General features: G+C 69.3%; 2 protein-coding genes across 3 annotated transcripts; both read left to right on the top strand.

Annotated features, from left to right (window-relative positions):
* The first annotated feature begins 839 nt into the window (after positions 1–839).
* TH (tyrosine hydroxylase) lies at positions 840–6239 on the top strand. 2 transcript variants are annotated; one of them, XM_036258894.1, is made up of 13 exons: positions 840–1004; positions 1440–1652; positions 2362–2536; positions 2799–2887; positions 3037–3104; positions 3348–3398; positions 3711–3856; positions 3952–4087; positions 4225–4294; positions 4738–4794; positions 4932–5027; positions 5221–5354; positions 6059–6239. In XM_036258894.1, the coding sequence occupies exons 1-13, from the start codon at positions 915–917 to the stop codon at positions 6216–6218; spliced, it is 1485 nt and encodes a 494-aa protein (XP_036114787.1). In that variant the 5' UTR covers positions 840–914; the 3' UTR covers positions 6219–6239. The 2 variants fall into 2 exon arrangements, with proteins under 2 accessions (XP_036114787.1, XP_036114786.1); XM_036258893.1 differs by having other exon boundaries at positions 840–1016.
* A 2068-nt stretch (positions 6240–8307) lies between these two features.
* INS (insulin) lies at positions 8308–9115 on the top strand. Its single transcript, XM_036259956.1, has 2 exons — positions 8308–8494; positions 8988–9115. The coding sequence occupies exons 1-2, from the start codon at positions 8308–8310 to the stop codon at positions 9113–9115; spliced, it is 315 nt and encodes a 104-aa protein (XP_036115849.1).
* The last annotated feature ends 1383 nt before the right edge of the window (positions 9116–10498 follow it).

The following is a 10498-nucleotide window of genomic DNA, read 5'->3' as shown; positions in this document are numbered from 1 at the left end:
GGCTCTGCCCAAAGCCACGCTGTCCTCTGGTCTCCTGCGCGAGCATGGTGCTCGGAGCTCGGGGGCCTCTAGGTGGGTTGCCCTCCAGTCCCCCAAAAGCCCCATCATCCCAGGGGCCAGCTTCAGTGAGGAGGAGGGGAGCGGGGACCCTTGGTGCTCAGGGATGAGCCGGTTCCCGCAAGGAGTGGTCAGAGGGCCTGGGGGGAGCTGGGGGCCGGGGGTGGGCGGTGAGGGGGCAGCAGTGCTGTGGGCTGCAGCCCAGGGGAGCCGGGCCATGGGAACCCCAACTGTCAGAGACGACTCTGTCCCCAATCCTGGCCTCCTCCTCCAGGCTGGAGGGATGGACCCTCTGGGACATTCTGGGTCCTGCTGGGCGCCTGAGGATTGGGGCACAGGGGGCCAAGGGGGGAGGGCACCTGATGGCAACACGCTGCGGGACCCTGTTGGGAAGCTTGGCGGAGGGGAGAAGCATCTACAAAAGCAGATCACCTCCCAACGTCCGAGATGGGAGCCTGGGTCTCTGCCCCTGGTTTCCAGGGTTCTGTGTGGCTTACGCCAGTGGAGTGCCTGGCTCAGCGCACCCCCGCATCCCCGCTGGCCACCCCGCCTGGTGGGGCGAGGGGGACTCCAGCTGTCCCCGGCCCCACAGAGCACGCCTGCCAGGGCTGAGCTGATGCAGAGCCAGGCTCGGCCGCCCCTGCCTGGGTGCGGGTGACGGGGAGGCAATTAGATTTAATGGGACAGAGCCCTTTCCCCGCGTCTCCGGCTCCGTGCCCACCCCGCCTCCCTCCCGCAGCAGGCGGAGGGGGATGAGAAGGAGGTGGGAGGTGGGGGTCCGGGGGGACTCTGACGTCAGCTCGGCCTATAAGAGGCTGCCTGGCTGAGGGCTGTGGAGAGAGCCCCGAGCCGCTGCCATGCCCACTCCCAACGCCAACGCGCCGCAGGCCAAGGGCTTCCGCAGGGCCGTCTCGGAGTTGGACGCCAAGCAGGCCGAGGCCATCATGGTAAGAGGGCAGGCTGGTGCCCCGGCCGAAGCGCACCAGGAGCCCAGGTGCCCCTGTGCTGTGGGGAAGGGCTGGGAGGGACCATGAGGAGAGGTCACTCCTAGGAGAGGCTGGCTGGGGACACGTGGGCCAGGCGGGGGTAGTTCCCTGCCAGGCAGACGCCACGCTTGTGGCCCCCCAACCCCAGGCTCTGGCTGCCACCCCTCTGGGGGCCAAGGGGCAGCAGGCGAAGTCCCTGAGTCACTCCGTCCTGTCATCTACCCAGTTAGAACCAGGCCCGGGGACAGGCCGCACCCCACTGCCGTGGGTGCACCCCACCCCCACGACGTCGGCCTCAGGTCCCTCCGGAGTTCACAGCGGGTGCTCGCTGCTGCGGCTGGGCTGGCAGGCCGGAGCCCCAGGGCCCGGGAGAGCTGGGCTGCCCTGTCCCCACAGTCCCCTCACTTCATCGGGCGGAGGCAGAGTCTCATCGAGGACGCGCGCAAGGAGCGGGAGAAGGCGCAGGCGGCGGCAGCCTCCTCGGACCCGGCGGAGCCCCTGGGGGCCGGGGCCTGCGTGGAGAAGGACGGGAAGGCCCTGCTGGACCTGCTCTTCACGCTGCGGGGCGCCAAGCCCGCTCCGCTCTCCCGCGCCCTGAAGGCATTCGAGGTGGGGGCGGCGGCGGACCCGCGGTGGGCCCCTGGGGGCCACTGCCCAGGCCGCTGAGGGCCACAGCCCTTCCACACCCTGTGAAGCCACCAAGCCCTGCTGCCCCCATCCGCTCCCCACTCCCACCACCTTGCGCCCCAGAACCAGTGGGTCGCCATGCCCACCTGTCCCTGATGGCTGATGTGGCCACACCAGGCCCGGGGGGCAGGAGACTGCCCCCAGCACAGGGGCCCAAATGACATTACAGCCAGACTGCTGTCCAGCTCCTGGGAGGCCGTGGCCGGAGGGCCTTGGAGACCCAGCACCCTGGTTGCTGGGCGACACGAGCTGGCAGGGCGGACCTTCCTGCCAGCCCGGGCACTCACTGTCGCTCAGCCAGGGTCTCAGCCTTCTGCCCTGGCCACAGGCGGATCCAGGGCCACCCCAGCCCTGGGTGTGGCAGGTGGGCTCAGATGAGGCCACGGGGGATGGTGGGACCTCTGCAGCGGCCGGGAAGTCAGGTTGTCTGGCGTGGCCACCGGACACAGACCGCCACCTAGAATACTGGGCCAAGGGGACCACTGTTACACAAACGGGACAGAAACCCATTTCCCAGCCTCAAACCCTGCCCAGGCCGAGGGTCCGACCTGACCCAGAGTCTGGTCCAGGGCAGGGGCGGACCCCAGAGTGCTTACTTCTTCCCCTCTCTCCCCTGCTTTTGCTCCTTCAGACATTTGAAGCCCAAATCCTCCATCTGGAGACCCGTCCAGCCCAGAAGCCATGTGCGGGGGCCCCCCACCTGGAGTACTTCGTGCGCTGTGAGGTGCCCAGCGCCGACCTGCCCAACCTGCTCAGCTCCGTGCGCCGGGTGGCGGAGGACGTGCGTGGCCCGGGGGAGAGCAAAGGTGGGGTCAGCTCCTCTGTCCTGAGAGCAGCCACGTGACGCCGAAACACAGGGGTGCAGAGGCTCCCACAGGGGAACCCTGAAAGGACTGGGTGGTGCGGCTGGGGGGCGCCCTCCCTGCTGGCCCTGCCCTCCTGTTCTGCCCCTGTGTCCGGGCCTGGCCACCTCGGGCCAGGGGTCCAGGGAAGGCTGCTCCAGGTGGGCCACGCCCCCCCCACCGCCCGTGCTCACCGGGCTCCTCCTTCCTTCCACCCTCTGTGAAGTCCTCTGGTTCCCAAGGAAAGTTTCTCAGCTGGACCAATGTCACCACCTGGTCACCAAGTTTGATCCGGACCTCGACTTGGATCATCCGGTGAGCCGGTGCCTCTCCGGCCTGCTGGCCCCAACCGTGCCGCCTGAACCTGCGGTGGGGGTGGTGGGCGTGGTGGGCGTGGCCACAGCTGGGCTGGTGCGTGGGGAGGGCGGCCGGACAGCGTCCTGAGGTGCGTCCCTCTGCCGCAGGGCTTCTCGGACCAGGCGTACCGCCAGCGCAGGAAGCTGATCGCCAACATAGCCTTCCAGTACAAGCAGTAAGGATGCCCGCCGCCCCGCTGTCCCGCCGCAGCGCAGCGCCCTGGACTGGACCGGCCGGGGGGGGGGGGCAGCTCTGCCACCAGCACCAACACCTGCACGGTCCCTGCGGTCCCCATGTGGCTCGGGGTCCCCAAGTCACAGCTAAGCAAATGGAGGCACAGACCACGCCTCTGGCCAGGCACCAGCCCCAGCCCCCCCCATGCTGGCCCGAGGGGCCCTGACCACCCCTATCTCCACAGTGGTGACCCTATTCCTCGTGTGGACTACACGGCCACGGAGATTGCCACCTGGTGAGACCCCTTCGAAGTGGCCTGGGGATGACCCCCAGAGTCCCCTGTTCAAGGGTAGTGGCTCCAGCAGGCCAGTGGAGAGGGACTGCCCGGGGCCCCAAATGTTGGCCTGGACGGAGAGGTGGCCTGGGTGGCCCACCCGGGGAGCTAAGGACTGCCCACCCCCACGCCTGTCCCCTGAAATCCCCCAGACCGTGAGCGAAGGCCCCTCTCTGGCCAAGGGCTTCAGGAGCCGAGGAGAGGCCAGCAGGGCTGCTCGGTGTGGGGCCGGGGCGCCCAGCCAGGCCTGAGTGCCCGGCCGGCTGCCCGCAGGAAGGAGGTGTACACCACCCTCAAGGGCCTGTACGCCACTCACGCCTGCCGGGAGCACCTGGAGGCCTTCGGGCTGCTGGAGCGCTTCTGCGGGTACCGGGAGGACAGCATCCCCCAGCTCGAGGACGTCTCCCGCTTCCTGAAGGGTGAGCCCCGCCCCCCAGGGGAGAGCGGCGGGCCTGGGGGACGCCCAGCCCCGCGGCCCCCACCTCCAGAAGCTCTGACCCCATCGCCCATGCAGAGCAAACCGGCTTCCAGCTGCGGCCCGTGGCCGGCCTGCTGTCCGCCCGGGACTTCCTGGCCAGCCTGGCCTTCCGCGTGTTCCAGTGCACCCAGTACATCCGGCACGCCTCGTCCCCCATGCACTCCCCGGAGCCGTGAGTGTGCCGGCCCTGCCCGCGGGCCAGGGGAGCCCCCTGCGGGCAGAGGCCCGGGGCCCACACGGGGGGGGGGGTGTGTGTGCAGAGGGCAGGCGGCCCCCCTCAGCCCCACCCGCTTCCCACCCCCGACACAGGGACTGCTGCCATGAACTGTTGGGACACGTGCCCATGCTGGCCGACCGGACCTTTGCCCAGTTTTCCCAGGTGTGTCCTTGGGACCAGATTGGGAGCCAGGAGTCAGCTGAGGGGCTGGGGGCCCCCTGAGCTGTGCTCCAGTCCCAGTACTGCACCTGAGCCGACCTTGCCCGGGGTGGCCCGAGAGGTCAGGGAGACCGCATCATCCTGATACAGAGGTGTGGGTGGGCCCAGACCCCGTCTGGGAAGCCCATTTCATAAAAACGTTGAAGGATCCCATCCAAGAATCAGCCTGGGTCAGGGAGCCAGGGACAGGCTGGGGTGGACGCTCACGGTCTGTGCTGCCACCTGCTGGCTGTCCGAGGAACAGCAGGGAGCTGTCCTGGGCCTTGACCGCCCCACAGCTCAGGCCCCACTGAGGGGCTGCACCCAGCCCCAGCACCCTCAGCTCACGCCGGCACCCGGCGAAGGCGGCAGAGCCCTCCCCCATCGGCCTCCTCCTTCCTCCACAGGACATCGGCCTGGCATCCCTGGGAGCCTCGGACGAGGAGATTGAGAAGCTGTCCACGGTGGGTTCCTTCCCCTGCAGGGCCTGCGGCTGGGCCCAGGACCCCGGGTGCAGGCGGGCACCGCCGTCTGGGCGGGTGGTGCAGGCTGGGCGGGGCGGGAGGGGCAGCTGTCTCTCCGACCCGCGCTGTCCCCACAGCTGTACTGGTTCACCGTGGAGTTCGGCCTGTGCAAGCAGAACGGGGAGCTGAAGGCCTACGGCGCCGGGCTGCTGTCCTCCTACGGGGAGCTCCTGGTGAGACCCCGCGGGCCCGTCAGGTCCCAGCAGGGTGGGCAGCCTGGGCCTCGGCTCCTAGGTCTGGGCGTCCCGGGAAAGTCAGGATGCGCGTCTCTGCCTGTGCCGCCCACACAGTGCCCAGGCCTTGGGAGGACCTGGGGGGGCGTGAGTCCACACTCAGAGTCCCCCCCCCCCCCCGTGGCCCCGCCAGCACTCTCTGTCGGAGGAGCCGGAGATCCGGGCCTTCGACCCCGACGCTGCGGCCCTGCAGCCCTACCAGGACCAGACGTACCAGTCTGTCTACTTCGTGTCCGAGAGCTTCAGCGATGCCAAGGACAAGCTCAGGTGGGCGGCGCCCGGGGCGGAGACCACCGGACGATGTCCCCAGCTGGGGAGCCGGGGCAGGCAGGCCTGTGAGCCCAATGCACAGAGGAGAAAACCGAACACCCCGGTTACAGCACCCCCTCCCACAGCAGCACCCCCTCCTGAAAGCCTGGTGGGGGCGCGGCCTGGGGCTGGCCATCAGGCCAAGGTCAGGCCACGGCCGGGCTTCTCCGGGCTGAGTCTGACCTCTAAGAAGCGTGGTGGGTCCCTCCCAGTTCCTGTCCGCTGAGCAGCCGGGGCCATGGGGCGGGGAACCTGGGGGCTCCGGAGGGAGCGAGGAGTCCCCACTTCAGGGACCTGGGGCTGCAGAGGGAGTCGGCAGAGACGGGCGTGCCCCCCTCCATATCCTGGGGAAGGGCCGGGTTCCCGTGGTCACGGGAGAAACTGAGGCCCAGGGGCTGTGTGCCGGGAGCGGGAAGAAGGGGAGGGCTGGTTCCCACACACAGGCTTAAGGACAAGAGCAGACTGGGCTCTCCAGGGCACCCGGTCTGGGAGGGCTTCCCAGAGGAGGAGGGCTGGCTGACCTGGGCTTGGGGTGGAGCATGGGGGGTGGGGCTTCCTGGGGGCTGCAGACCCTGCCTCCAGCTGCCCCAGCTCCTCCCAGTCCTGCCGAGGCCCCCGAGTCCCCACCGGGGGACTGAGGGTCCATGCCGGCCCGTCCCCAGGAACTACGTCTCGCGCATCCAGCGCCCCTTCTCCGTGAAGTTTGACCCGTACACACAGGCCGTGGACGTGCTGGACAGTCCCCAAGCCATCCGGCGCTCCCTGGAGGACATCCAGGACGAGATGCACGCCCTCGCCCACGCCCTCAGTGCCATCAGCTAAGGGCACGGCCCTGTGGGCCCTGGTGGGCTGGCCTTTGGGTCTCCTGGCCCTTCCTGGCCTCCCTGGCACCCCGTGTGAGCTCTCCAGAGACCCTCCCTGCTGGAGGGCACCTCTGCAGCCCCCAATGCGCTTCTCAGCTCCGCCTGCCGGGGTCCTTGTCCCGCCCTGCTGCCCGCGACACTGTGTGCTGCCCACTTGCAATCTTAATAAAAGAAAAGTCCTGTCATGGTCTGGTGTCTGAGTCCGTGCACCCCACAGGCCTGGGCCCCCCAGCCTTGCTCAGAGGTCTGCCTGCCTCTTCCTCCTGTGAGGCCTCCCCGGGCAGCCCCGGCCAGCATGGGGACCCCCCTGGCCTGCGCTCCCGCTCACCCAGGGGTCCAGCCAGCCTTAGCTCCGCAGCTCCGGGGGGGCTGGGGGTCCTGACCGCCTGGGCTGGGGGTGTGGGGCGCCCAGAGCTGTGCTGATTGGGGGGTGTGGTCTCCAAGGGCCACGTGGAGGACAGGGGCCGGGGGCCAGCCCGTGAGAGCTGGTGAGGTGCAGCTGCCTCTGATCCCCACCCCCCACCCCACCCAGAGCAGGACTTGGGATGCTCCCCAAAATGGGAGCTGTTTCCCAGGCGACCGTTCTGGGCCTCATTCTCCCCATCCAGGGGTCTGGACACGGCCCTCCATGTAGAGCCCCTGCACCCTCCAGGGCTGGCTCCCTTCCTCCCCTTGAGGGACCAGCCTGGGTGCCCGGCTCCTTGCTTCCATCTGGCAGGGTGGGGAGACGCAGCCCATCCTACAGGCCTGCTCACATCCTCCACCCCCCAGCACCACGAGGCCCGGTCTCTAAGCCCTTTGGGGTTCGGTCCTGGCGAGCTCCTCGTCGTCATTTCCCCCCTGGGCAAAGCCTCCCTCCCCAGACCCCCGGAGCCTGTCCTGGTCAGCCCCGGACCTCCTCACTTCAGCCTGAGAGGCCCCGACAGGGACACTCCTGACGGCTGAGCTCCGTGGAGACCCTGGGGAAGGGCTGGTGGTGGGTCTCATGTCCCTCTCCTCACTGACCCCTGGGCTGTGCCCTCCCGCCTGGGTCCTCCCCTGTCCAGCCTCCTACCCTGCACCCCCTCAAAGAGGCCCCCGGTCCTCCCGGGCTATGGAGGGGCCTTGGGCACTTTGAAGTCCTGGGAGGCAGGGCTTGGCCATGTCACCGTTGGGGGAATGGGGGGTGTCGGGGCACCTGACAGGGGTCAGCACAGGGTGATGGGCCAGGGCTCCAGGAAGAGGGGTGGGAGTTGAGAGGGTTCGTGGCTGGGCCACATCTGCGGAGTCCTGGGGCCGAGCACAGACGGGGAGCTGCGCCCACGTTGAAGCTGAGACAGAGGGCCAGCCTGAGGGCCTCGCGGCTGCTGGTCCCCAAGTCCAGCCCTCCCTGCAGCACCCTGGGAAGCTGGGGGCCTCAGGGGAGCCGCTGTGCTGAGGTTGGGCGGGGTCAGGGCTGCAGGCAGAGCGGTGACCCCACTGTCCCACCCTACGGCCCAGGCCATCATGGGGCCTTGAGGGCCGGCCAGGGACCGCGGGCAGGGCTCCAGGGCTGGGGCAGGAAGAGCCCCCTCCCCTCACCCCAACTCCCCGGACTAATGTGGAAACCATGGCTCTGCTCCCGGAGCCGTCTGCCCCCCACTGAGTGGGGCCGGAGGGCCATCAGGCCCCTCGTTAAGGTCTAATGACCCGGTGGCCCTAGGAGGTGCTGACCAACGACAGGATCCTGCGGACCCAGCACTGGGCAAATGATCCATAAACTGCAGCCTCAGCCCCCGGGCCATCTGCCACCCCCTGGGGCTCCAAGGGCCGGGGCATGTTGGGCTATAAAGCAGGCCGGGCCCAGCAGCGCCCAGCCCTCGGGACCCCACCAGTTGCGTCCAGAGGCCGTCGGGAAGCAGGTCAGTCCGGGCCCCCGAGCAGCCTGGGTTGGGGGCTACCTTGCTGGAGCCCAGGGTCTCCGGACTCCAGAGGACATGGGCTCTTCCGTTGGAGCATTGGAGGGAGAGGGTCCCCGCGGGGCACGTGCCCCTCACCGGCACCAACCCACCCGCCCCCAGGTCAGCGCCATGGCCCTGTGGACACGCCTCCTGCCCCTGCTGGCCCTGCTGGCCCTCTGGGCGCCCGCTCCTGCCCAGGCCTTCGTCAACCAGCACCTGTGTGGCTCCCACCTGGTGGAGGCCCTGTACCTGGTGTGCGGGGAGCGAGGCTTCTTCTACACGCCCAAGGCCCGCCGGGAGGCGCAGGACCCGCAGGGTGAGCCGCGGCCCTGCCCCTGCCCCTGCCCCCGCCCCTGCCCGTCCCCCTCCCCCCCCCCCCCCCCCCCCGGCAGGCGGGGCTTTTAGAAAGGAGACGATCGCATCCTAACAGTGACCAGCTCCCTGGTCAGTGTTGACTTCGGGGGGCAGAAACCAGACCGGACGACACCTGAGGGTGGGCTTGTCCCCTCCCTTGCCGTCCATTCTCCCCCATCCCCTCTGACAATAGCTGCCCCTTCGTTAGGAGTCAGGTCCTGGGCCCTGACTGTCTCGGGGACTCACGAAGGCGTTGGGGGGGCCCCTGTGGGGCGCAGGAGCTGGGGTGGGCTGTGTGTACTGGGAGTGGGGACAGGCCCATGACGGGGCACCAGGCACCTGTTCAGGTTCCGGCAGTGGCCCTGCCCTGGGGCGGTGGCGGACGCAGGGGCCACACCTGGTGGGCACGGGCGGCTCGGCCGCCTGCTGACCGTGGTCCCTGTCTCCCTCGGCAGCGGGCGAGGCGGAGCTGGGCGGCCTGCAGCCCCTGGCCCCGGAGGGCCGCCTGCAGAAGCGGGGCATTGTGGATCAGTGCTGCACCAGCATCTGCTCCCTGTACCAGCTGGAGAACTACTGCAACTAGCCGGCCGCGCCTGCCCGCTCCGGCACCTGTTACCCAATAAACCCCTCGACGAGCCTCCGTGGTGTCCGTGTGGGGTGGGCGGCTGGCGGGGCAGGGGCGCGGGGGCACACGCGGCCACCCCCTTGGCCATGGCTGCCACGGCACCCTCCCCAAGTGCCCCCTCCCTGCTCTCTCTGCACTGGACCCTCCAAGTTTGCTCTATGCTCAGCGGTGCCCTGGGCATACGGCAGTGTCCCCGGGTGGCCAGCTCCTGTCGGCTGCCCACTGCCCCTGCTCTGGGTCACTGGGAGGACTCAGGGCCCCCGGCTGGTCAGGACAAGACTGAGAAGGGCCGTCCGGGGTCTCCGGGGTCTGGGGGCCGGGGCGCCGGCTGGAGGCTGACACTCTTGGCTCAAAAGCCTTGAGCTCTCAGGGAGCTTTCGGAGGGGACAGGACAAGGTCTTCCAGCAACTTCGTCCACCTTGCCCGAGTCCTGCCTTCGGGCTGTCTCTGATGGGCCCTGGAGGGGAGGGGGGGTCACAGGGGCAGGACTAGGGGAGCATGAGAGGCTGCCCGGACTGGGCCTCCTCAGCGCCCCCACCCCAGCTCTGATCCATCCGGAGGCACCGACTGTGGCCGTGGGGGGCTCGGGAGAGGTCAGGCAGCACCCCCGAGCCAGGGGACGGACTGGGACTCCAGAAGCCACTGGGCAGGGGCCTGGGACCTAGTGTGCGGGGCATCCTGGCTGTGAGCCCCCCAAACTGCAGCCCACAGGCCAGAGATGGGCCAGGACTCTTGCCTTTGGTCCTCTCCTCCCACCACACAGACGCCCCTTCAGCCCCACACTGCTGGTCACCCCCAGAAATGCCACCAGGCCTGAGCACAAGGCAACCTGAGGTCCAGGTCTCCAGGGGTCCTGACCCCTCCTCAGTACCCGCTGCAGCCAGGGGGCTCGTTGGGCACTGACTTAGGCCACCACCCGGGTGCCAGAGCTGGGGCTGCGGGGCTGGCCGTGGACTGGAGGTCAGTGGGTGACCTGCCAGCACTTCCCGAAAGGCTCCACGGGCCTGGGCCCCTCCCAGGTCGCCCCTCCCCATAACCACATCGACACCCCCAAAGGGGAAGTCACAGGCCCCCAGCCAGCCCCACCCCTGGAGTGGGGGCCAGGGCTGAGCAGACAGGTACACGGTGACACGGGACCCGGGCGGGGGTGGCTGGGAAAAGCGGGGTGTCCCCAGTGGTCCTGGGAGAGGCGGGGGTGCTGACAGGCCAGGCCGGGGCTGCTGGGCTGGGCAGGGGCCTGGGGTCAGGGTGCCCGCCAGGCAGCAGCTGGTCAGGCCCATGTCCCAACTGGTCAGGGATGACCCAGGAGCCCCCTCAGTGCCGGCAAACTCTGAGGGTGGC

This window comes from Molossus molossus, unplaced genomic scaffold (genome assembly GCF_014108415.1).
Source record: "Molossus molossus isolate mMolMol1 unplaced genomic scaffold, mMolMol1.p scaffold_m16_p_13, whole genome shotgun sequence".
Classification (NCBI taxonomy): Eukaryota; Metazoa; Chordata; class Mammalia; order Chiroptera; family Molossidae; genus Molossus; species Molossus molossus.
This window is presented reverse-complemented; position numbering and strand designations above follow the sequence as displayed.

What these genes read in the sequence shown, in the direction of transcription:
- TH (XM_036258893.1), top strand. Translation starts at nt 915, where the DNA reads ATGCCCACTCCCAACGCCAACGCGCCGCAGGCCAAGGGCTTCCGCAGG. An exon ending in ACCTCGACTTGGATCATCCG is followed by an intron (nt 2,888 to 3,036) that starts GTGAGCCGGTGC and finishes CCTCTGCCGCAG; the next exon opens with GGCTTCTCGGACCAGGCGTA. An exon ending in GATGCCAAGGACAAGCTCAG is followed by an intron (nt 5,355 to 6,058) that starts GTGGGCGGCGCC and finishes GCCCGTCCCCAG; the next exon opens with GAACTACGTCTCGCGCATCC.
- INS (XM_036259956.1), top strand. Translation starts at nt 8,308, where the DNA reads ATGGCCCTGTGGACACGCCTCCTGCCCCTGCTGGCCCTGCTGGCCCTC. An exon ending in GGAGGCGCAGGACCCGCAGG is followed by an intron (nt 8,495 to 8,987) that starts GTGAGCCGCGGC and finishes CTCCCTCGGCAG; the next exon opens with CGGGCGAGGCGGAGCTGGGC.